Raw genomic sequence first — 26,787 nt, 5'->3', positions numbered from 1 at the left:
CCTGACCTAGTAAAGCTTTACTTTTTTGTGCCCTGTCTCCTGCGGAGCCGCTATTCCCCATGGTCCTTTCAGGAACCCCAGCATCCACTTAGGACGATAGAGAAAAGATAAGAGCCAAAAATAAGTAAAAAGCACATAGACCACCTCCCTTGTTAGTCAGCTACACGTGTACAAGAAGGGTGTGTGAGAGAGAACAGAGTGAACAGCCCAAGGTTATATTTGAAAATCGTGTAAGTGATTGTAACTCATAGAAATACTGATCTAGAAAAGGGCTGCTAATTAGTTTAAATATATAGATTCTGGTAGATAACGGAATCTGCAGTCCCTTCAGGATTCTGAGTCTGTGTAACAATCTGATGTATTAACAGTAACTGTTACTGTGCACAAAAGTGAGTAACTCTAAAGAAGAGTATTAATTGTGATTATAGGGATATTTACTGCTGGTTTCAATAGGTAGACGTACCGCGTTAAAACTATTTGCTGTTCAAGATGGGGGCAGGTTTTTCGACGTATGAAAGAGCAGGGAGAATTAACCCTAGAAGTGCTTACTTTATAATGGAACAATGTGATCCAAACCTTGTGCAGTATTGTGACCAGTGGGTGTCACTTACCAAGCTTGATAAAATGTGTTTTCCTGTATGTGGATTGTTCAATACAGAATGTTTAGACACAGTAAGAGACAGAATCATGTCTACAGTGAAGGCTCAAAATAGGTTAAAACAACTGAGATGCTTGCGCCAGTGGTATGCTATTGCCAATATGTATAAATTAGATAATACAGTTGGAGCAATGCAAACCCAGCCGCTTATAACAGATTGCCATAAACATCTGGCACTGGCATCATCAGTATCCGCACCAACAGGGGACTGTCGCCCTCCAGCATATTGTCCACTATATCCTCAGAATATTACTAGTATATCAGAGGATCAGTGGCAGGAGGAGCAACAGTTTGCAGGAATAGCTTGCACGCTAGCACAACCTAGGGCAGTTGGGAGAACAGAGAGGGCTGCTGCGTCCTCCACGAGCTCAGGTCAGGTAACTGTTAAAACTAGTGAGGAATCTAGTGACGGTAGCACAAATGAGATATTATCAGAACCAGAGGAGGTAGCAGCGAAAGAGACTCGCAAGGAAAAAGCAGATAGGTTGCGCGCTGAAGCTATAATTACTAAAGATACTCTGCACAAACCCAAACCTACACTGGAGTTGCAACCAGTCAGGGTATTTACAGTGCCAGGGCAAGAGGTAGGGTCAGATAGAACTGTTCCGATGTGGAGTCCCTGGAGACAAACAGATTTGCAATCTTTAATACAGAGTTTTCCCGATCCAAGAAAAAATCTGCATAAGGCATGTAAATATGTGGAAACTGTGTCACTCATACATGAACCTGCAGGGAGGGATTGGAAGCAGTTAATACTAGCAATGTATCCAAATGAGAAAATTGATAGCACTAAGGTAGTTACAGCAAAAATGCTAGAGGCTACGCAATTAACTACTGAGCAGCAGAAGAATGTGGTGAAAATGTTTCAAGAACAGTTAAAACTGGTATTTCCCCAGCGTATTGATTAGTCTAAATTGTATCAGACAAAACAGGAGCTGACTGAGTCTGTGGCTGAATACTATAAGCAATTGATGGAAAATCTTAAGGAGTATGGTGGAATCAGTGATGAGAATGATGCACAGGTTGCAGTCATAATTAAGGGTTTATTTATGGATAGGTTAAATGAAAAATTGCGTGACCGCGTGACCATACAGTACCCTGAATGAAAAGATGAAGTACTTGGTGTTTTGCTTAATGCTTCAAAAAGACATAAAAGAAATATTTTAGTTAAGGATTCTAAGGCTAAAGATAAGCTAATGACATTGCAGATAAAAACTTTAGAGAGAGCAGCAAATGAGTCCTTAAAAGAACATATGCATCAGAAGCAAACTCCCCAGATTAAGCAGATTAAAGCATCTCAAAATGGTATATGTTATGCATGCGGAATTTATGGACATTACCAGCGTAGTTGTCCATCTTACAGAGCACTACAGGTACCAGCAAGGCGTTCTGCACAGCCTTTTCACTCTTCTCCCTCCGTGATTCCCCCTCCTCCTTTTCCTCCCCCCGGCAGAAAGTATAGAGCCAACAAAGTTTCCTTTGCAAGCTCTCCTGGCCGAGAGCCCAGAGGACAACGCCTAATCGCTGCAGCAGGAGCTTCACAGTCTCCCTCACAGTCATGGGCTGCACGGGGGGGTCAAGGGACCAGAGCAAGACTATAGGATGAGGCTAGCGCCAGCATTCTTGCTGCCCATATGGGAGGGTTACCGGAGCCTACCGTATGGATGCAAGTAGGCAATGATACATACAATTGCCTTATTGATACTGGTGCTGAACGCAGTGTATTAAAAGATAAGGGGAATATTTCCAAAACTTTACAAACAGTACAAGCGATAGGAATTACTGGGAAAGTCACTACACTCCCTGTATCTTCTAATCAGAAAGTAACACTGGGTCCCATATCAACCTCACATGCCTTTGTGTTATCGGAAAATTCACCTTCTAATTTACTAGGTAGGGACCTACTTTGTAAATTAAACTGCACTATATATTGCTCTCCAGATGGGGTATTTTTACAGATTCCTGACAAAAGTACAGAGGAAGTGCAGGCGTATTTGGATACCGCCCATATAAAAACCTCTATTTACCCTGTGATTTTATCTCCGCAGGTAAAGAACATGCTTAATGAAATACCTGAGCACTTATGGGCCACTGAGTCACATGATATAGGCTTAATAAAGGATACACCTCCGGTACAGGTGGAATTACTCCCGGGAAAATTACCTCCTAGGGTTCCGCAATATCCATTAAAGCCAGAAGCAGAGAAAGGACTAGAATCAGTTATGCAAACTTTACTAAATCAGGGAGTTTTAGTAAAGTGTATAAGCACTGCAAATACTCCAGTGTTTCCCATAGCCAAGCGTAATCCCACACCTGGGAAACCTACAAAGTGGCGTTTGACTCAGGATTTAAGGGCACTGAACAAAGTGGTAAAGTCGCATTATCCAGTGGTGCCAAATCCTGCCACCATATTAACGCAGATTCCTGCAGATGCAACTCATTTCAGTGTAATTGATTTATGCAGTGCATTTTTTTCAGTGCCAGTACATCCTGACTCACAATACCTGTTTGCATTTACCTATAGGGGTGTCCAGTACACCTGGACACGGCTTCCACAAGGGTATATTGAGAGTCCAAATTGGTATTCACAATGCCTGCGTAATAATCTGCAATCTTTTGTACCCACAGATGGTTCCGTCCTTATACAATACGTAGACGACCTGTTGCTGTGCTCCAAGTCGTTTGAAGCATCCCTTGCAGACACTAAACAATTATTGTGTTTCCTTGCAGAGGCAGGTCACAAGGTGTCGCAGGATAAAATTCAACTGTGCACTGACAAGGTTAAATATCTGGGTCATTATTTGGCACCAGGCCAAAGACAGTTAGACCCTCAGAGGGTGGAGGTAATGGTAAAACATCCATTACCCAAAACACAAAAGGATGTGCGTGCCTTTCTTGGCATGGCACAATTTTGCAGACAATGGATACCAGGGTTTTCGACAGTGGCCCTACCCCTACAGCAGTTCATTTCTCAGGATAAACCACAGATAGTGCAGCATACACCTGAGTCAGTCGCTGCTTTTGACAAAATTAAACAGTTGTTGACCACGGCCCCAGCGTTAGGCTTACCTAACTACAGCAAACCATTCCAACTTTATTGTAGTGAGAATAAAGACACAGCTTTAGGGGTGTTGACACAAATACATGGGGACAGACACAGACCCATAGGTTATTTCAGTGCACAGTTGGATACGGTTGCAAAAGCATTGCCCACATGTTTACGGGCAGTGGCTGCAGCCGTCCTATTGCTGGAAAAGACCCAAGATATTGTGTTACAGCATGAATTACACCTGTATGTCCCACATGCAGTTGCACAAATACTAAACAACGCACAGACTAGACATGTGTCCACTGCTAGATTCTCCCGGTGGGAGATAGCTCTTTTAACTCCTGGTAATCTCACAATACACAGGTGCAACAATCTGAATCCTGCCACATTGTTACCCTCGTCCTCCAAAGAGAGGAGTAGAGAGGATGAGGAGGAGAAGGAGAACAATGTGCATAATTGCAATACATACATGAATCAAAACTTTTCAGTTAGACCTGATATCTCTAAAACACCATTAGAAAACCCAGATATGGTTTTGTTCACCGATGGTAGTTGTCACAGGCAGACACAGGATGGGTCATTGGTGACAGGGTATGCTGTCACGACACAGGATAAGGTTGTAGAAGCCAAACCATTGGGCCCACCTCATTCAGCTCAAGTAGCAGAGTTAATAGCATTAATTAGAGCATGCCAGTTAGCAGAAGGGAAACGAGTAAACATCTACACAGACTCCAGATACGGGTTTGGAGTAGTACAAGATTTTGAGGCCATCTGGAAGCATAGGGGATACCTTACTGCAGCAGGAACACCCATTGCAAATGCTCACTTAGTAAAAGAGTTAATAAATGCTATACAATTGCCAGAAGAAGTTGCAGTAATTAAATGTCAAGCACACACAAAACAAATTGATGCTGTTTCCATGGGTAATAGGTTGGCTGACATGACAGCCAAAGAAGTTGCCGTAGCTCCATGCCAATCTGAAACACCAGCCATGATGATGATTTTTAATGAAATAACATGGGAAAGACTAAAACAGTATCAGAAGGGTACATCGTCAAATGAGATTAACAATTGGAAATTAAAAAAATGTTGTCAGAGAGAGGATGGTATTTGGGTAGGGCCAGATGACAAACCAGTGGCTCCTAAACAATTGTTGCCAGCACTAGCAGAAGGTGCTCATGGCTTAGTACATTTGGGTGCAGACAGCATGAACAAAATTGTTCAGTCATATTGGTATGCTCCAGAGTTTATCAAGGTTGCCAGAAATAAATGTGAAAGCTGTGTTATTTGCTTGAAAAACAATGTTGGAAAGACAGTACCTACCCAGATGAGACATTTGCCAAATGCCTCAGGTCCATTTCAAAAGTTACAGATTGATTTTATTCAGTTACCAAAGATAAGAGGGCTTCAGTACGTGTTGGTTTTAGTGGACATATTCAGCGGGTGGGTTGAGGCTTGGCCTACGGCCTCAGACACCGCACAGTTCACCGCTAAGAAAATTTTGCAAGAATTTGTATGTAGATATGGGTTACCGTATGTTATTGAAAGTGATCGTAGAACACACTTTACAGGGAAAGTTTTTCAGAGAATGTGTGAAATGATAGGAATAGAATCCAAACTACACACGCCGTATTACCCAAAGGCGTCAGCAAAGGTGGAAAGAATTAATAGGGTTATTAAAAACAGGTTAGCTAAGCTTACCAAAGAGACGGGATTGTCGTGGCCAGAAGCACTACCTATAGTGCTTCATAGTATTAGAATCACACCTAAACCCCCGCTCAATCTCTCTCCTTATGAATTGCTATTTGGACTTCAACCAAGATACGTTACTAACCCAAAGACTGATTTAAAAATGCAACATAATTTGACTGTTCAATATGTTATTCAATTGTCTAAGCAGCTAAGAGATCTCCGACGTGCTCAACAGAGTATTCAGCCTACTTCCTCCTTGGGTCCAGCACACCAGATTCAGCCTGGGGACCATGTGATGGTGAGAAGCTTCCTGCGGTCGGGTTCCCTCACAGATCGGTGGGACGGTCCTTGGCAAGTGCTCTTGACAACAGATACCTCCATAAAGGTTGCCGAAAGAGACACGTGGGTACATGGATCCCATTGCAAACCGGTAAGAGACCCAAGTTTGAAAAAACAAAGAGACTCTGATTTGTGCGCAGACACGACGAAAGATTCCAGAGACTCTAATTTGCTTGTGAATACAAACTTACCCGACCTGTGTGTAGCAGGGCTCTTCAAGCAAGATGGAGATAATTGCATATAATCGATTACAGGCCTACCGAATAATGTCCCAGAAAAGTTTCAAATTATTTTGCTGTTTACTGGGAACCATCATGGTCCTTACCATAGGGGGCATTTTGTATCTTGGAGAGAGGGCGAGCAGGGGCTCATGGTCTGATTATGCGGCCTCCATTAGAGTGGATGGTCATTATTTTAACCAAACAATTCCTTCCTCTTTTCTAAGCAGGCCCCCCCGATCTATCAACAACGATGATCTGTGCACCGAGTCTGATTTACCTCCAGTCGAAAGGTGCATTTGTAATTACTGTACCAAACCCCCAGAGGAGAGGTGCATACTCTGGTGTATGGATAATGTTGGATATTACTCTCGGAATTACCCCATTCAAAAATATCACGCACTGTTGGGACAGGTATTGAATGTCACAAATTGTTGGGTATGTACCAGAACACCGCTATTGAGCGAAAATCTGCCTATGTCACCAGTCCCTGCATCACACAATGAGATAACCAAAGTAATTAGTGTAGAGAGTTGTGAAGAAGATTGTAGCCTAAAAAGTTGTGGAAGACACGTTACTGATCAATATAACAAGACAAAGCCACCCATCATCGTTCTGGCCCCACATGTTAGTGATCAAGTGCCATTTTGTTTTAATAAAACTATAGTTGACATGAGATCCTATGAACCACAACTGTGGACCAGTGCAGGAATGTTTACCCTTCCCAAGGCAGATCACCCAGTTCAATTAGGTAAAGTGAAAAAAGGATATTGTGATAAAATTGTTAACATATACAAGCCATATGTTCCACAGTGTGCTGAGCCATGTAGCAAAGATTTTAAAAGCTCCAATTGCATTTCATGCACCATAGATTACTACAACTCTGTATTTGATTACACGTTACCAGTAAATGTTCCTCATTCTGAAACAGATCCTATTGTACAGACATGCCAGATTGGTATGATAGTAGCTACTATGGTATTAGGATTTGACATTCCCTACCTTCTTCCACATGATATGTATTACATTTGTAGGAAAAATGCTTATAAATGGTTACCCCCAAATTCTAAAGGTCTTTGCTACCTGGGGAGAATTATTCCACAGTTCTACACCATAACCCATAATGAGTTGAAAAAAGTGTTTTTACAGGATGGTCAAAAAGATGGTCAACGTTATAAGAGAGACATAATAATTCGGAAACACCTTCCGTTAATTGACTCCTCCATAAAGCATCGTATTGGTACCACCCTTGCCAACATCTTTTCCTATGGTACCTGGGGCTATTTGGAGAACCAAAAGGAGATTGTTGATCTAGCCCAATTCATTGACAACGTTACTGAACTTTATGATGAAACATTTCGATATGTCGGACATAAACTGAAAGCTTTTCGTAATGAACTGTTACAACACAAACTCGTTTTGGATTACCTGACAGCCCAGTCAGGAGGTTATTGTCTAACCCTTGAAACTAACCTCGGCGTACATTGCTGTAATTATTTGACTAACAATAATACTAATCCAAACGCCATTATTACTAATTACATGAATAAAGCTTATGATTTAAAGGAAGATTTTAAACGAGCACACTATGATCCCGATTCTGAAGATGATGCATGGTGGTCTATGTTTAACCCCAGTACCTAGTTCTCAGGAATGGGAGCCTAGTTTTCTAATATAATGTATTCTGTGATGAAATTTATCCTTGTGATCATCGTAGCCATCTTGTTGCTATACACAGTCTACAGATGTAGTTTATGTTGCATTCAGAAAATTACTGCAAAACGCAAAACAGCAATTTTACATGAAATGATCATTAGTGAACTGTACGTTCCTAGAAATTCTCCTGAGATGACAGGGCACATGGATAATGTCCCTGATCAAAGGGTGGAGCTGTCGAATACTGTGACAGAGACAAACTGCTGAAGGCCTAAAAACCTTCCATAAGTACTACTGGTTAGTACATGTAATATGCATGCACACATATAGTCAGAATATATCCAGAAAGCCATAGTCTCTAGTATAGGATATAAGCAGCAGAGAATCCATTTTGTTTTTCTCTAAATGATACAGCATATATTCTTTTGTATTTTAGTTGAACTTTAAAACATAGAAAAGAATGTTGAAAACAAATTGTTTGCCAGTTCTAATTGCACGTACGCATTTCCGAAGTCCAGTCTATTTCCAAGAATGCATTACCCCCACACACACATATTGTAGACAATGGAAAAATAGGAATTGGATATTTTAGTAATGTCCAAGAGAAACTTGTAATTCTGACGCAATTACATATTTTTAGTTTGATTATGCCAATGTCCATATATGTCCATTTTATTAGAAAACAAGTGTCATTACGGTAGGCGTGAATAATGAAATGTATAATGAATATATTGAAATGTAACGCCCTGATCTGGGCATTCTGATATTCAAATTTGATAACAGAGGACTGACCTCTGTAACCAAGGTGATCTGTATACCAATAAATTTAATTACTTATTTTAAAAAATCTGAATCCTGACTATTTGCTTGCAATAGCACTTTAACTGTAATCAACGAATTAGACAATCTCTGTCCGGTGGCACACGCATGTCCGTGATGAAGACGCGCCCCATTCTAGTCTCTGTGCACTCCCGGCGTAACTAGGTGGACAGATCGCCTAGTCACGCCGGGAGTGCACGCCTGCGATGGAGCCGCCTCAGATGAGCGTGGCTCCATCTGTAGCAGAAAATTGCAGATGAGTGACAGTTACCTCTGCTCAAGCCACAGATTCTGCATTGTGCCATATTAATAACTAGCAGTTTCTAATTTTCATGCTTGTACATTTAAATGAGTGTTAAAAATGTGGTAAATCTATAAAGATATACATTTGAGACGTCTTAATGTAAGTAAATATTAATCCATAGTTCTTGGCGTTACCCGAGGAGCACCCGTAGCAGATACGGTAAAAAGTGACAGGATTATTTTTGTAATTTATTCAATTCTACACATTGGAGGTGCAATCCAAATTTTGATCCAATTGTCTGTTTGGCCGTTATAGTTCACGTATCAGTAATTGACGTCATTATGTCAACCTCCTTTTCATCCCCTTAGGGGAGGTTTATTACAATTCTGATTACATAGTTTTCCTATTTCCCCCTGCAGAATGCATATATTGTATTTCACCTTCCTAAAATATCAGGAAGTAAGAGAATTGGTGATGAGTCAGTCAGCGAGTGAGGGCTTTTGCATTTATATATATAAATATAGATAAAAAGGCCAGTAAACCCCTAACCTAAACATTTACCATCCCCAGAATTAGACTGTCTAGGCTGGTTTTCCCTATACAATGGAGACCATGTGCAATTCAGTGCTGTTCAGTTTTGTCTGGTGAAGGGGAGGTACCTGAAACACGTAACATGAACACTTATATGAGGTTTGTCTGGTGAACTAGTGATTTTGTCTTACATGCTTATTACCACTTGGCAAATGTAAAAGATATTTAGTTTATTATGTTCATCTACTGAAAGTGTTTCAGACTGAGACCTCCCTCCTCTGGGTCAGAGCACCAGTGTGATAACATCATTTCATTTTTGTCATTTATTTGTATACACAACAGGGAAATGTCATTGTTATCCTGCACAAATTGTGTCTAATAAGGTCCCAGCCACTTCCTGGCTTCCATTATGACATCACATGACACATCATAATGGAGCTGTGGCTGAGGGGTGATGTCATAGACTGTATCACTTTCAGTCTTTTGAAAGGTAGTTGTCGGCGAAAGAAGACGTATCTTCAAGATGCTGTCGTTCAAGTCAATTTTATTGATTATTGTATTTGTTACGGGTGCCAAAGGAGCTTCAGTTCAAACAACTGAAAGTGACTTGGCCCAAGAAAATGGAGAAGCGATGATTTATTATGAAGAGTTTAATCCAACATCAGAAAGCATAGCAGAAACACTGCCAGAAGGACCACCAGGAGAAAGTGACATCAAATACTATTTTGATGAGCTGAAAGAAAACCTGAAGACAGAGAACACCAATTTTCTGATGACTGTTTGTGCAGCGATTGCCATCATCACTATCGCATTCACTGGCATAGCTCTGGGCATTTTTCTGCTTTATAGACGATATAGATCAAAGTCTGCTTTTTACAAGGGTTCAAATGACATCGATATTGAAGCTGGGCACCCTGAAACACCTGAACCTGCAGGTGAATAGTCTGGCGGGAGAGATGTGCCAGTCACAGAAGTGCGCGGGAATACTTTCACCTTTCCTGAGCATTGGATTCCCTTCTGACACCTTGGGGATCTTTAGGTTGGAATTTCACTACTCTGTGTTTCTCCCTGCCGCTCTGCTTGGGCCTCCTGCAATCATCTAGCCTCCTGCTCTCCATCGCTGGGTGATCCCAGCTGCTGTTTGTGGAGGCTACTGCACATTATACATCCCTGTGCAACATTGAACCTCTCCTGGACCTACTGGGAGATACAAAGAGATATCCTACACTTCTCTGCTGTTACCTCTGCAATCTTGAGTTCCAGTTCCAGACAACTCTCTGGACTGTCACGGTAAGGTATTGCTCTTATTGACATTCTGTTCTTCAGCTGCCTTTACCTCTGTCTCCTCCTGATAGCAGTCTCCTGTGCCCTAGCTGACATTTAGTAAATGTGTGACTTTTGTTCCAGCGATTATGAGCGAAAATCTGCGCTTAAGAGCGATTTGTAATGTCACCCAAATCGATTCTTAGTAAATTTCCCACAGGAGAGTGTAGAGGTAGAGCGATATCACCAGCTGGGAGAATGCTGTACAGGGCTCTTATAGGGACACACTAGGCTGCTGTATTATAGTAATTTCCAGATGTATTATCTTTTCTCTAATACTACCACCTTTTTTCTACCTGCACCATGTCACATTTTAGCTGTGTTTTACCTTCTGTGTAATATTACCATCATTTTTTTCTTTTACCTTGTTTGTCAGTTAGTAACACCTTTTCTACCTTCACCTTTTAACCACCCTTATATTCATTGTATCTTTTACTCTACCCACAGTGTGCCATCATACAGCAACATCACCAAGAATCCATTCTTCCTAATGTGGTGAACTGAGAATGCGGAGTCTACAGCAGAACATCATTTGTGAAAGGGACTATAAACAGACTTTCTAACAACCATTTGAAAAGGACAAGGTGTAAGATATGAGGTCTTCCTTTGTCTCAGCCTTTCACAAAAACAAAATAAATAACAATGGTTTACTAAAATGATTTCAAATGTAAAATGAGAGGTATTATCTGGGTACCGGAGTGAATGCTAAGTGAGGTGTAAGTGTACCTGGGTAAGTGTGAGTGTACCCGAGTGCTCACTGATGAGTGAGGTGTAGGCAGGGGTGGATTGGGATGGAAAACCAGCCTGGGAATATTCTGGAAGCAGCCTTTATGGAGGTGGGGTCTTAAAAGGGGGTGGGGTTTGGTCAGGTGGAACGGAGTTTTCTTTGCATCTTTTGCTGCAGTTGGGTCTGCCACTACAAAGCTGTCATCATGCTTTTTCTAGGTGCAGATCATCCATCTGAGTATGGCCTCCAATGCTAGCGATTCAGCGTCTCTGCACCAAGCCACTTTCAGCAACAAGCCTGCAAAATTCCCATACTGCGCTACACCTACATCTGATTAGCCAACACCCTGTAACACAACACATTTTCTATGCACTTCTTTGTGTGTGTTAATTTGTATTACACCTCTGTACGAACACCATCAGGATTTATCTGTCGTGCAACTCCAACAGAAAACATCTCTCTATTGTATGCAACATCGCCACTGGTCAGATACGGAATCAGGCCCATAATGCTGTATACCATGCCATAGTGGTGCTTGCTATATATAAATACTACAACAGGGACATGAATATTTATATACTGTATATGTACAAATATATGGGATGTAGTTACTTTGCCGGTGGTCAGGATTCTGGCAGTCATGATACCAACGCCAAAATCCCGATCGATGATAATGCCGGGTAAAAGGGGCTATTCCATCCCACTTGTGGATGTCCACGACACCCACAGAGTGGGCATAGAATGTGTGGCGAGCGCAGTGAGCCACCGAGCCCGCAAGGGACTCTTTGCGCTCGCCACACTGCCGATATACTAGCGCATGAGATGCCGCTGACGGTATACTGATGGCCGGCATCCCGGCCACTGGTATATCATACCCAACCCATAGATATAGAGAATAAACCGCACCCGGTTTCTTATAAATAATTGGGTGCAGGGTCATGAGTGAACAAACAGGTCACTTCCTCAGCTCCAAGAATGGCCAATGAGCAAGCAGAGACCAGCACTCCAGATTCTGCATCCAAGTGTATTCACATCATTTACTTGTGGGCAAGCAAATACATCAAGTCATTCTCAATGTATACTTATCAGCAATACAAACTGAGAATCAATATCAAGGCATAGGCCAGGGATGGGAAACCTTCGGTACCCCAGCAGTGGCTGAACTACACATCCCAGCATGCCCTGCATCAGTTTTAGCATGGCCAAATAGCAAAACTGTAGCAAGGCATGCTGGTATGTGTAGTTCAACAACAGCTGGAGGGCCGAAGGTTCCCCACCCCTGGAATAGGCTATGGCAGACGCACACAGCCAGATCCTCTCCCAACAGCTGTTTTGGTGTGCTACCACCTTCTTCAAGGGTCTGCCATACTATGCCCTTTAAAAACATAGCTTAAATAGCCCAAAAATTAAAATAAGTGTGCTCACTTGCACCTGAACAACTTCATAAATACGCTGGATTGTTGCGATTCCACTTCCGGGTGGCAAAACCAACAGAACTTTCCCCAAGGGGTGGACAGAATGCTCATTCTGCCATTCCGGAAGTGACGCCACGGGACCCACTGAATACATAACAACAAGTACAAAAACATATATTAAAGTGCAAAAAAGCTTCTTTTAAAGTATAAAAAAGCCTGAACTGGTATTGTAGCAGGCACATCATTTGGTGAACAATCTCATAATAGTATTTACCACAATTATAATCACGTAATACCACCTATGGAGACACAAAATCCAAAGTGTATAGTATAATAATTATTATTATTATAATATGTCCCACAGAAATATTACCTCTTCACTGGCAGCAGCATATCTCTGCCTCACTGACAGCAGCACATCCCTGCCTCACGGACAGCAGCACATCCCTGCCTCACGGACAGCGGCACATCCCCACCTCACTGACAGCAACACATCCCCGCCTCACTGACTGCAACACATCCCCGCCTCACTGACAGCAACACATCCCTGCCTGCCTCACTGACAGCAACACATCCCTGCCTCACTGACAGCGGCACATCCCTACCTCACTGACAGCGGCACATACTTGCCTCACTGACAGCAGCACATCCCTGCCTCACTGACAGCAGCACATCCCTGCCTCACTGACAGCAGCACATCCCTACCTCACGGACAGCGGCACATACCTGCCTCACTGACAGCAGCACATCCCTGCCTCACTGACAGCAGCACTTCCCTGCCTCACTGACAGCAGCACATCCCTGCCTCACTGACAGCGGCACATCCCGCTTCTTAACTCTTCATCCTTTAGTATCTCCACTTCTCTTTTAATTTTTTGCTTCTTCACTCCTATATCTTTTCTTTTAACTCGCTCATACTGTATATTCATAGTATATTAAACCACACGCTGGTCCCTATCCCTCTATATTACACCACCTGCATGTCCCCATACCTCTATATTACACCACACGCAGGTCTCCATCTCTCGTTATTACACGCAAGCAGGTCCATAAACCTGTATATTAAACAGTTTGCTGGTGCCCGTAACTCTATTTTACACCGTGCGCTGGTCCATATCCCTCTATATCATATCGCACGCAGGTAGCCGTCCCTCGTTATCACAGCGTGTACGGGTCCCCGTCCCTCAATATCATACTGCATGCAGGTCCACATCCCTCAATATCACACTGTGCATGGGTCCCCGTCCCTCAATATCAGACTGCACGTGGGTCCCCGTCCCTCTATATCAGTGATTTTCAACCTTTCTTTACTCGCGGCACACAGAACAATATTTTAATATTCCCAAGGCACGCCATCCGTTCCCCACAGAAAAAAAAACAAAAAACACACATTGGCCCTCACAGTAAAAAAAAATTCCACAAATACATTGGCCTACACAGAAAAAACAATCACATTGCTCTCCACATAAATCATATTGCTCCCCACATGATGAATTATTCACATTGTTCCCCCCATAAATCCTTATTCTCCCCACATAAATCCTGTTGAAATCTTCATGTTCCCCAAAGGAGAAATAAAAAAAATATTAGCCCCTAAAATACAGCTGTCCTCCTCCCTATCCCTTAATGGCGGGAGTGGTTCATAGTGGAGTGCTGTGAATGCTGAGCAGTAGGCGGGCGGGCAGGTGTGGATGTGGGTGGGCAAGGAAAGCTGTGTATGCAGGCGGGTGGGCTGGCTGGGTGGTGAGAAGCAGCGGCCGTGACCTGTGATATCACACTGCCGCGTCTTCAAGGCATAGGTCACGGCCAGAGCACGACTGATCCTCTAAGAGGAGCCCGGGCCGACAGTTCACTCTTAAGGTGCAGGAAGCTGCTCTGGCTCCGCGGCACACCTTTCAACTGGTCGCGGCACACGGCACACGGGTTGAAAAAGCCTGCTCTATATCATATTGCACGTAGGTCGTCGTCCCTCAATATCACATTGTGTGCAGGTCCCATCCCGCTATATCATATCGCAAGAAGATAGCCGTCCCTCTGTATCATACCGCACGTACCCACTATCTTATATCACAAGCAGGTCCCTGTCCCTCTATCACACCGTCACAGGTCCCCGTCCCTCTATATCATATTGCATGCAGATCGCATTCCCTATATACCACACTGTGTGCAGTTCCCCATCCTCTATATCACACCACACATGGGTCCCCCATCCCTCTTTATCATAACGCACACAAGTCCCTGTGCCCCCCTTTTCTTTACTTTTTCTTTGAAGCCTCATCTTTCCCATTAGTTTTTATACTTTATTCTCATTTCTTTCATCTTTCTTTTCTCTACTGTATCTCACCTTCATTTTTATTCTCTTACACAGAATGAGTATTTCTTTTCTCTCTAACAAACAGTACCTAGATCACCCTTTTACTGTCTAATGTTTCCGTTTCTAAACTCTGCCTGATCAGAGCTCAGCTCTGATCACGGCAGCAAGCCAGTGTAGGGGTGAGTGCCAGCCAGTGTGGGGACAGCCAACCAGGAAGTAGCCCAGAGTCCCGGCGTACCAATCCGCCCCTGGGTGTAGGTGTCCCTGGGTCAGCGCATAGGTGGCTGGGGAGGGTGTATATATGGGTGCAAGGGTCAGCAGGGGTGCCTATGTGGTTGCATGGGTGGCTATATGGGTGCAGAGTTGTGGAAGGGTTGTGTAGAAGAGCCTGTGTGGATGCATAGGTGCCTATATGGCTGCAGAGTGCGTGTAGGGGTGCCTAGGTGGGGGATGGGTGGCTAGCTATATAGGTGCAAAGTTTGGGGGAGGGGTGTGCTTATGTACAGAATGGGAGAGTATCTCTGTCCGGTGGCACACGCATGTCCGTGATGAAGACGCGCCCCATTCTAGTCTCTGTGCACTCCCGGCGTAACTAGGTGGACAGATCGCCTAGTCACGCCGGGAGTGCACGCCTGCGATGGAGCCGCCTCAGATGAGCGTGGCTCCATCTGTAGCAGAAAATTGCAGATGAGTGACAGTTACCTCTGCTCAAGCCACAGATTCTGCATTGTGCCATATTAATAACTAGCAGTTTCTCATTTTCATGCTTGTACATTTAAATGAGTGTTAAAAATGTGGTAAATCTATAAAGATATACATTTGAGACGTCTTAATGTAAGTAAATATTAATCCATAGTTCTTGGCGTTACCCGAGGAGCACCCGTAGCAGATACGGTAAAAAGTGACAGGATTATTTTTGTAATTTATTCAATTCTACACATTGGAGGTGCAATCCAAATTTTGATCCAATTGTCTGTTTGGCCGTTATAGTTCACGTATCAGTAATTGACGTCATTATGTCAACCTCCTTTTCATCCCCTTAGGGGAGGTTTATTACAATTCTGATTACATAGTTTTCCTATTTCCCCCTGCAGAATGCATATATTGTATTTCACCTTCCTAAAATATCAGGAAGTAAGAGAATTGGTGATGAGTCAGTCAGCGAGTGAGGGCTTTTGCATTTATATATATAAATATAGATAAAAAGGCCAGTAAACCCCTAACCTAAACATTTACCATCCCCAGAATTAGACTGTCTAGGCTGGTTTTCCCTATACAATGGAGACCATGTGCAATTCAGTGCTGTTCAGTTTTGTCTGGTGAAGGGGAGGTACCTGAAACACGTAACATGAACACTTATATGAGGTTTGTCTGGTGAACTAGTGATTTTGTCTTACATGCTTATTACCACTTGGCAAATGTAAAAGATATTTAGTTTATTATGTTCATCTACTGAAAGTGTTTCAGACTGAGACCTCCCTCCTCTGGGTCAGAGCACCAGTGTGATAACATCATTTCATTTTTGTCATTTATTTGTATACACAACAGGGAAATGTCATTGTTATCCTGCACAAATTGTGTCTAATAAGGTCCCAGCCACTTCCTGGCTTCCATTATGACATCACATGACACATCATAATGGAGCTGTGGCTGAGGGGTGATGTCATAGACTGTATCACTTTCAGTCTTTTGAAAGGTAGTTGTCGGCGAAAGAAGACGTATCTTCAAGATGCTGTCGTTCAAGTCAATTTTATTGATTATTGTATTTGTTACGGGTGCCAAAGGAGCTTCAGTTCAAACAACTGAAAGTGACTTGGCCCAAGAAAATGGAGAAGCGATGATTTATTATGAAGAGTTTAATCCAACATCAGAAAGCATAGCAGAAACACTGCCAGAAGGACCACCAGGAGAAAGTGACATCAAATACTATTTTGATGAGCTGAAAGAAAACCTGAAGACAGAGAACACCAATTTTCTGATGACTGTTTGTGCAGCGATTGCCATCATCACTATCGCATTCACTGGCATAGCTCTGGGCATTTTTCTGCTTTATAGACGATATAGATCAAAGTCTGCTTTTTACAAGGGTTCAAATGACATCGATATTGAAGCTGGGCACCCTGAAACACCTGAACCTGCAGGTGAATAGTCTGGCGGGAGAGATGTGCCAGTCACAGAAGTGCGCGGGAATACTTTCACCTTTCCTGAGCATTGGATTCCCTTCTGACACCTTGGGGATCTTTAGGTTGGAATTTCACTACTCTGTGTTTCTCCCTGCCGCTCTGCTTGGGCCTCCTGCAATCATCTAGCCTCCTGCTCTCCATCGCTGGGTGATCCCAGCTGCTGTTTGTGGAGGCTACTGCACATTATACATCCCTGTGCAACATTGAACCTCTCCTGGACCTACTGGGAGATACAAAGAGATATCCTACACTTCTCTGCTGTTACCTCTGCAATCTTGAGTTCCAGTTCCAGACAACTCTCTGGACTGTCACGGTAAGGTATTGCTCTTATTGACATTCTGTTCTTCAGCTGCCTTTACCTCTGTCTCCTCCTGATAGCAGTCTCCTGTGCCCTAGCTGACATTTAGTAAATGTGTGACTTTTGTTCCAGCGATTATGAGCGAAAATCTGCGCTTAAGAGCGATTTGTAATGTCACCCAAATCGATTCTTAGTAAATTTCCCACAGGAGAGTGTAGAGGTAGAGCGATATCACCAGCTGGGAGAATGCTGTACAGGGCTCTTATAGGGACACACTAGGCTGCTGTATTATAGTAATTTCCAGATGTATTATCTTTTCTCTAATACTACCACCTTTTTTCTACCTGCACCATGTCACATTTTAGCTGTGTTTTACCTTCTGTGTAATATTACCATCATTTTTTTCTTTTACCTTGTTTGTCAGTTAGTAACACCTTTTCTACCTTCACCTTTTAACCACCCTTATATTCATTGTATCTTTTACTCTACCCACAGTGTGCCATCATACAGCAACATCACCAAGAATCCATTCTTCCTAATGTGGTGAACTGAGAATGCGGAGTCTACAGCAGAACATCATTTGTGAAAGGGACTATAAACAGACTTTCTAACAACCATTTGAAAAGGACAAGGTGTAAGATATGAGGTCTTCCTTTGTCTCAGCCTTTCACAAAAACAAAATAAATAACAATGGTTTACTAAAATGATTTCAAATGTAAAATGAGAGGTATTATCTGGGTACCGGAGTGAATGCTAAGTGAGGTGTAAGTGTACCTGGGTAAGTGTGAGTGTACCCGAGTGCTCACTGATGAGTGAGGTGTAGGCAGGGGTGGATTGGGATGGAAAACCAGCCTGGGAATATTCTGGAAGCAGCCTTTATGGAGGTGGGGTCTTAAAAGGGGGTGGGGTTTGGTCAGGTGGAACGGAGTTTTCTTTGCATCTTTTGCTGCAGTTGGGTCTGCCACTACAAAGCTGTCATCATGCTTTTTCTAGGTGCAGATCATCCATCTGAGTATGGCCTCCAATGCTAGCGATTCAACGTCTCTGCACCAAGCCACTTTCAGCAACAAGCCTGCAAAATTCCCATACTGCGCTACACCTACATCTGATTAGCCAACACCCTGTAACACAACACATTTTCTATGCACTTCTTTGTGTGTGTTAATTTGTATTACACCTCTGTACGAACACCATCAGGATTTATCTGTCGTGCAACTCCAACAGAAAACATCTCTCTATTGTATGCAACATCGCCACTGGTCAGATACGGAATCAGGCCCATAATGCTGTATACCATGCCATAGTGGTGCTTGCTATATATAAATACTACAACAGGGACATGAATATTTATATACTGTATATGTACAAATATATGGGATGTAGTTACTTTGCCGGTGGTCAGGATTCTGGCAGTCATGATACCAACGCCAAAATCCCGATCGATGATAATGCCGGGTAAAAGGGGCTATTCCATCCCACTTGTGGATGTCCACGACACCCACAGAGTGGGCATAGAATGTGTGGCGAGCGCAGTGAGCCACCGAGCCCGCAAGGGACTCTTTGCGCTCGCCACACTGCCGATATACTAGCGCATGAGATGCCGCTGACGGTATACTGATGGCCGGCATCCCGGCCACTGGTATATCATACCCAACCCATAGATATAGAGAATAAACCGCACCCGGTTTCTTATAAATAATTGGGTGCAGGGTCATGAGTGAACAAACAGGTCACTTCCTCAGCTCCAAGAATGGCCAATGAGCAAGCAGAGACCAGCACTCCAGATTCTGCATCCAAGTGTATTCACATCATTTACTTGTGGGCAAGCAAATACATCAAGTCATTCTCAATGTATACTTATCAGCAATACAAACTGAGAATCAATATCAAGGCATAGGCCAGGGATGGGAAACCTTCGGTACCCCAGCAGTGGCTGAACTACACATCCCAGCATGCCCTGCATCAGTTTTAGCATGGCCAAATAGCAAAACTGTAGCAAGGCATGCTGGTATGTGTAGTTCAACAACAGCTGGAGGGCCGAAGGTTCCCCACCCCTGGAATAGGCTATGGCAGACGCACACAGCCAGATCCTCTCCCAACAGCTGTTTTGGTGTGCTACCACCTTCTTCAAGGGTCTGCCATACTATGCCCTTTAAAAACATAGCTTAAATAGCCCAAAAATTAAAATAAGTGTGCTCACTTGCACCTGAACAACTTCATAAATACGCTGGATTGTTGCGATTCCACTTCCGGGTGGCAAAACCAACAGAACTTTCCCCAAGGGGTGGACAGAATGCTCATTCTGCCATTCCGGAAGTGACGCCACGGGACCCACTGAATACATAACAACAAGTACAAAAACATATATTAAAGTGCAAAAAAGCTTCTTTTAAAGTATAAAAAAGCCTGAACTGGTATTGTAGCAGGCACATCATTTGGTGAACAATCTCATAATAGTATTTACCACAATTATAATCACGTAATACCACCTATGGAGACACAAAATCCAAAGTGTATAGTATAATAATTATTATTATTATAATATGATCCACAGAAATATTACCTCTTCACTGGCAGCAGCATATCTCTGCCTCACTGACAGCAGCACATCCCTGCCTCACGGACAGCAGCACATCCCTGCCTCACGGACAGCGGCACATCCCCACCTCACTGACAGCAACACATCCCCGCCTCACTGACTGCAACACATCCCCGCCTCACTGACAGCAACACATCCCTGCCTGCCTCACTGACAGCAACACATCCCTGCCTCACTGACAGCGGCACATCCCTACCTCACTGACAGCGGCACATACTTGCCTCACTGACAGCAGCACATCCCTGCCTCACTGACAGCAGCACATCCCTGCCTCACTGACAGCAGCACATCCCTACCTCACTGACAGCGGCACATCCCTACCTCACTGACAGCGGCACATCCCTGCCTCACTGACAGCAGCACATCCCTGCCTCACTGACAGCAGCACATCCCTGCCTCACTGACAGCAGCACATCCCTGCCTCACTGACAGCGGCACATCCCGCTTCTTAACTCTTCATCCTTTAGTATCTCCACTTCTCTTTTAATTTTTTGCTTCTTCACTCCTATATCTTTTCTTTTAACTCGCTCATACTGTATATTCATAGTATATTAAACCACACGCTGGTCCCTATCCCTCTATATTACACCACCTGCATGTCCCCATACCTCTATATTACACCACACGCAGGTCTCCATCTCTCGTTATTACACGCAAGCAGGTCCATAAACCTGTATATTAAACAGTTTGCTGGTGCCCGTAACTCTATTTTACACCGTGCGCTGGTCCATATCCCTCTATATCATATCGCACGCAGGTAGCCGTCCCTCGTTATAACAGCGTGTACGGGTCCCCGTCCCTCAATATCATACTGCATGCAGGTCCACATCCCTCAATATCACACTGTGCATGGGTCCCCGTCCCTCAATATCAGACTGCACGTGGGTCCCCGTCCCTCTATATCAGTGATTTTCAACCTTTCTTTACTCGCGGCACACAGAACAATATTTTAATATTCCCAAGGCACGCCATCCGTTCCCCACAGAAAAAAAAACAAAAAACACACATTGGCCCTCACAGTAAAAAAAAATTCCACAAATACATTGGCCTACACAGAAAAAACAATCACATTGCTCTCCACATAAATCATATTGCTCCCCACATGATGAATTATTCACATTGTTCCCCCCATAAATCCTTATTCTCCCCACATAAATCCTGTTGAAATCTTCATGTTCCCCAAAGGAGAAATAAAAAAAATATTAGCCCCTAAAATACAGCTGTCCTCCTCCCTATCCCTTAATGGCGGGAGTGGTTCATAGTGGAGTGCTGTGAATGCTGAGCAGTAGGCGGGCGGGCAGGTGTGGATGTGGGTGGGCAAGGAAAGCTGTGTATGCAGGCGGGTGGGCTGGCTGGGTGGTGAGAAGCAGCGGCCGTGACCTGTGATATCACACTGCCGCGTCTTCAAGGCATAGGTCACGGCTAGAGCACGACTGATCCTCTAAGAGGAGCCCGGGCCGACAGTTCACTCTTAAGGTGCAGGAAGCTGCTCTGGCTCCGCGGCACACCTTTCAACTGGTCGCGGCACACGGGTTGAAAAAGCCTGCTCTATATCATATTGCACGTAGGTCGTCGTCCCTCAATATCACATTGTGTGCAGGTCCCATCCCGCTATATCATATCGCAAGAAGATAGCCGTCCCTCTGTATCATACCGCACGTACCCACTATCTTATATCACAAGCAGGTCCCTGTCCCTCTATATCACACCGTCACAGGTCCCCGTCCCTCTATATCATATTGCATGCAGATCGCCATCCCTATATACCACACTGTGTGCAGTTCCCCATCCTCTATATCACACCACACATGGGTCCCCCATCCCTCTTTATCATAACGCACACAAGTCCCTGTGCCCCCCTTTTCTTTACTTTTTCTTTGAAGCCTCATCTTTCCCATTAGTTTTTATACTTTATTCTCATTTCTTTCATCTTTCTTTTCTCTACTGTATCTCACCTTCATTTTTATTCTCTTACACAGAATGAGTATTTCTTTTTTCTCTAACAAACAGTACCTAGATCACCCTTTTACTGTCTAATGTTTCCGTTTCTAAACTCTGCCTGATCGGAGCTCAGCTCTGATCACGGCAGCAAGCCAGTGTAGGGGTGAGTGCCAGCCAGTGTGGGGACAGCCAACCAGGAAGTAGCCCAGAGTCCCGGCGTACCAATCCGCCCCTGGGTGTAGGTGTCCCTGGGTCAGCGCATAGGTGGCTGGGGAGGGTGTATATATGGGTGCAAGGGTCAGCAGGGGTGCCTATGTGGTTGCATGGGTGGCTATATGGGTGCAGAGTTGTGGAAGGGTTGTGTAGAAGAGCCTGTGTGGATGCATAGGTGCCTATATGGCTGCAGAGTGCGTGTAGGGGTGCCTAGGTGGGGGATGGGTGGCTAGCTATATAGGTGCAAAGTTTGGGGGAGGGGTGTGCTTATGTACAGAATGGGAGAGTATCTGTCCGGTGGCACACGCATGTCCGTGATGAAGACGCGCCCCATTCTAGTCTCTGTGCACTCCCGGCGTAACTAGGTGGACAGATCGCCTAGTCACGCCGGGAGTGCACGCCTGCGATGGAGCCGCCTCAGATGAGCGTGGCTCCATCTGTAGCAGAAAATTGCAGATGAGTGACAGTTACCTCTGCTCAAGCCACAGATTCTGCATTGTGCCATATTAATAACTAGCAGTTTCTCATTTTCATGCTTGTACATTTAAATGAGTGTTAAAAATGTGGTAAATCTATAAAGATATACATTTGAGACGTCTTAATGTAAGTAAATATTAATCCATAGTTCTTGGCGTTACCCGAGGAGCACCCGTAGCAGATACGGTAAAAAGTGACAGGATTATTTTTGTAATTTATTCAATTCTACACATTGGAGGTGCAATCCAAATTTTGATCCAATTGTCTGTTTGGCCGTTATAGTTCACGTATCAGTAATTGACGTCATTATGTCAACCTCCTTTTCATCCCCTTAGGGGAGGTTTATTACAATTCTGATTACATAGTTTTCCTATTTCCCCCTGCAGAATGCATATATTGTATTTCACCTTCCTAAAATATCAGGAAGTAAGAGAATTGGTGATGAGTCAGTCAGCGAGTGAGGGCTTTTGCATTTATATATATAAATATAGATAAAAAGGCCAGTAAACCCCTAACCTAAACATTTACCATCCCCAGAATTAGACTGTCTAGGCTGGTTTTCCCTATACAATGGAGACCATGTGCAATTCAGTGCTGTTCAGTTTTGTCTGGTGAAGGGGAGGTACCTGAAACACGTAACATGAACACTTATATGAGGTTTGTCTGGTGAACTAGTGATTTTGTCTTACATGCTTATTACCACTTGGCAAATGTAAAAATAAGAATTTACTTACCGATAATTCTATTTCTCGGAGTCCGTAGTGGATGCTGGGGTTCCTGAAAGGACCATGGGGAATAGCGGCTCCGCAGGAGACAGGGCACAAAAGTAAAGCTTTCCGATCAGGTGGTGTGCACTGGCTCCTCCCCCTATGACCCTCCTCCAAGCCAGTTAGGTACTGTGCCCGGACGAGCGTACACAATAAGGGAGGAATTTTGAATCCCGGGTAAGACTCATACCAGCTACACCAATCACACCGTACAACTTGTGATCTAAACCCAGTTAACAGTATGATAACAGCGGAGCCTCTGAAAAGATGGCTCACAACAATAATAACCCGATTTTTGTAACTATGTACAAGTATTGCAGATAATCCGCACTTGGGATGGGCGCCCAGCATCCACTACGGACTCCGAGAAATAGAATTATCGGTAAGTAAATTCTTATTTTCTCTATCGTCCTAGTGGATGCTGGGGTTCCTGAAAGGACCATGGGGATTATACCAAAGCTCCCAAACGGGCGGGAGAGTGCGGATGACTCTGCAGCACCGAATGAGAGAACTCCAGGTCCTCCTTAGCCAGGGTATCAAATTTGTAGAATTTAGCAAACGTGTTTGCCCCTGACCAAGTAGCTGCTCGGCAAAGTTGTAAAGCCGAGACCCCTCGGGCAGCCGCCCAAGATGAGCCCACCTTCCTTGTGGAATGGGCATTTACATATTTTGGCTGTGGCAGGCCTGCCACAGAATGTGCAAGCTGAATTGTATTACACATCCAACTAGCAATAGTCTGCTTAGAAGCAAGAGCACCCAGTTTGTTGGGTGCATACAGGATAACAGCAAGTCAGTTTTCCTGACTCCAGCCGTCCTGGAACATATTTTCAGGGCCCTGACAACATCTAGCAACTTGGAGTCCTCCAAGTCCCTAGTAGGTGCAAGGCACCACAATAAGCTGGTTCAGGTGAAACACTGACACCACCTTAGGGAGAGAACTGGGGACGAGTCCGCAGCTCTGCCCTGTCCGAATGGACAAACAGATATGGGCTTTTTTGAGAAAAAACCACCAATTTGACACTCGCCTGGTCCAGGCCAGGGCCAAGAGCATGGTCACTGTTCATGTGAGATGCTTCAAATCCACAGATTTGACTGGTTTTAAACCAATGTGATTTGAGGAATCCCAGAACCACGTTGAGATCCCACAGTGCCACTGGAGGCACAAAAGGGGGTTGTATATGCAATACTCCCTTGACAAACTTCTGGACTTCAGGAACTGAAGCCAATTCTTTCTGGAAGAAAATCGACAGGGCCGAAATTTGAACCTTAATGGACCCCAATTTGAGGCCCATAGACACTCCTGTTTGCAGGAAATGCAGGAAACGACCGAGTTGAAATTTCTTTGTGGGGCCTTCCTGGCCTCACACCACGCAACATATTTTCGCCACATGTGGTGATAATGTTGTGCGGTCACCTCCTTTCTGGCTTTGACCAGGGTAGGAATGACCTCTTCCGGAATGCCTTTTTCCCTTAGGATCCGGCTTTCCACCGCCATGCCGACAAACGCAGCTGCGGTAAGTCTTGGAACATACATGGTACTTGCTGAAGCAAGTCCCTTCTTAGCGGCAGAGGCCATAAGACCTCTGTAAGCATCACTTGAAGTTCCGGGTACCAAGTCCTTCTTGGCCAATCCGGAGCCATGAGTATAGTTCTTACTCCTCTACGTCTTATAATTCTCAGCACCTTAGGTATGAGAAGCAGAGGAGGGAACACATACACCGACTGGTACACCCACGGTGTTACCAGAACGTCCACAGCTATTGCCTGAGGGTCTCTTGACCTGGCGCAATACCTGTCCCGTTTTTTGTTCAGACGGGACGCCATCATGTCCACCTTTGGTATTTCCCAACGGTGTACAATCATGTGGAAAAAACTTCCCGATGAAGTTTCCACTCTCCCGGGTGGCGGTCGTGCCTGCTGAGGAAGTCTGCTTCCCAGTTTCCATTCCCGGGATGAAACACTGCTGACAGTGCTATCACATGATTTTCCGCCCAGCGAAAAGTCCTTGCAGTTTTTGCCATTGCCCTCCTGCTTCTTGTGTCGCCCTGTCTGTTTACGTGGGCGACTGCCGTGATGTTTTTCCCACTGGATCAATACCGGCTGACCTTGAAGCAGAGGTCTTGCTAAGCTTAGAGTATTATAAATTTACCCTTAGCTCCAGTATATTTATGTGGAGAAAAGTCTCCAGAATTGATCACACTCCCTGGAAATTTTTTCCTTGTGTGACTGCTCCCCAGCCTCTCGGGCTGGGCTCCGTGGTCACCAGCATCCAATCCTGAATGCCGAATCTGCGGCCCTCTAGAAGATGAGCACTCTATAACCACCACAGGAGAGACACCCTTGTCCTTGGATATAGGGTTATCCGCTGATGCATCTGAAGATGCGATCCGGGCCATTTGTCCAGCAGATCCCACTGAAAAGTTCTTGCGTGAAATCTGCCGAATGGAATTGCTTCGTAGGAAGCCACCATTTTTACCAGGACCCTTGTGCAATGATGCACTGTTTTTAGGAGGTTCCTGACTAGCTCGGATAACTCCCTGGCTTTCTCTTCCGGGAGAAACACCTTCTTCTGGACTGTGTCCAGAATCATCCCTAGGCACAGCAGACGTGTCGTCGGATCAGCTGCGATTTTGGAATATTTAGAATCCACCCGTGCTGTTGTAGCAGTATCCGAGATAGTGCTACTCCGACCTCCAACTGTTCCCTGGACTATGCCCTTATCAGGAGATCATCCAAGTAAGGGATACTTAAGACGCCTTTTCTTCGAAGAAGAATCATCATTTCGGCCATTACCTTGGTAAAGACCCGGGGTGCCGTGGACAATCCAAACGGCAGCGTCTGAAACTGATAGTGACAGTTCTGCACCACGAACCTGAGGTACCCTTAGTGAGAAGGGCAAATTTGGGACATAGAGGTAAGCATCCCTGATGTCCCGGGACACTATATAGTCCTCTTCTTCCTGGTTCGTTATCACTGCTCTGAGTGACTCCATCTTGATTTGAACCTTTGTAAGTGTTCAAAAAATTTTTTAGAATAAGTCTCACCTAGCCTTCTGGCTTCAGTACCACAATATAGTGTGGAATAATACCCCTTTTCTTGTAGTGGGAGGGGTAATTTAGTTATCACCTGCTGGGAATACAGCTTGTGAATTTTTTCCCATACTGCCTCCTTGTCGGAGGGAGACCTTGGTAAAGCAGACTTCAGGAGCCTGCGAAGGGGAAACGTCTCGACCTTCCAATCTGTACCCCTGGGATACTACTTGTAGGATCCAGGGGTCCTGTACGGTCTCAGCGCCATGCTGAGAACTTGTCAGAAGCGGTGGAA

General features: G+C 44.4%; 2 protein-coding genes and 2 long non-coding RNA genes across 4 annotated transcripts in view; 3 read left to right on the top strand and 1 right to left on the bottom strand.

Moving 5' to 3' along the window:
* The window catches only part of MALRD1 (MAM and LDL receptor class A domain containing 1), a 1,363,691-nt gene that overhangs the window by 434,055 nt on the left and 902,849 nt on the right, over positions 1-26,787 (bottom strand). The gene's annotated exons all lie outside the window — the stretch shown is intronic.
* LOC134927302 (uncharacterized) lies at positions 984-8,465 on the top strand. Its single transcript, XM_063921555.1, has 2 exons — positions 984-1,030; positions 5,608-8,465. Exon 2 carries the CDS (start codon positions 5,963-5,965, stop codon positions 7,598-7,600), a length of 1,638 nt encoding a protein of 545 aa, XP_063777625.1. The 5' UTR covers positions 984-1,030; positions 5,608-5,962; the 3' UTR covers positions 7,601-8,465.
* On the top strand, positions 9,537-11,175 carry LOC134928823 (uncharacterized). The gene is made up of 2 exons (XR_010178038.1): positions 9,537-10,496; positions 10,977-11,175. It is a non-coding gene; the product is annotated as an uncharacterized LOC134928823 (long non-coding RNA).
* Positions 16,522-18,160, top strand: LOC134928822 (uncharacterized). The gene is made up of 2 exons (XR_010178037.1): positions 16,522-17,481; positions 17,962-18,160. It is a non-coding gene; the product is annotated as an uncharacterized LOC134928822 (long non-coding RNA).

The sequence above is a fragment of the Pseudophryne corroboree genome, chromosome 5 (genome assembly GCF_028390025.1).
Source record: "Pseudophryne corroboree isolate aPseCor3 chromosome 5, aPseCor3.hap2, whole genome shotgun sequence".
NCBI classification, from domain to species: domain Eukaryota; kingdom Metazoa; phylum Chordata; class Amphibia; order Anura; family Myobatrachidae; genus Pseudophryne; species Pseudophryne corroboree.
This window is presented reverse-complemented; position numbering and strand designations above follow the sequence as displayed.

Coding starts and splice junctions, on each gene's coding strand:
- LOC134927302 (XM_063921555.1), top strand. CDS start 5,963: ATGGAGATAATTGCATATAATCGATTACAGGCCTACCGAATAATGTCC.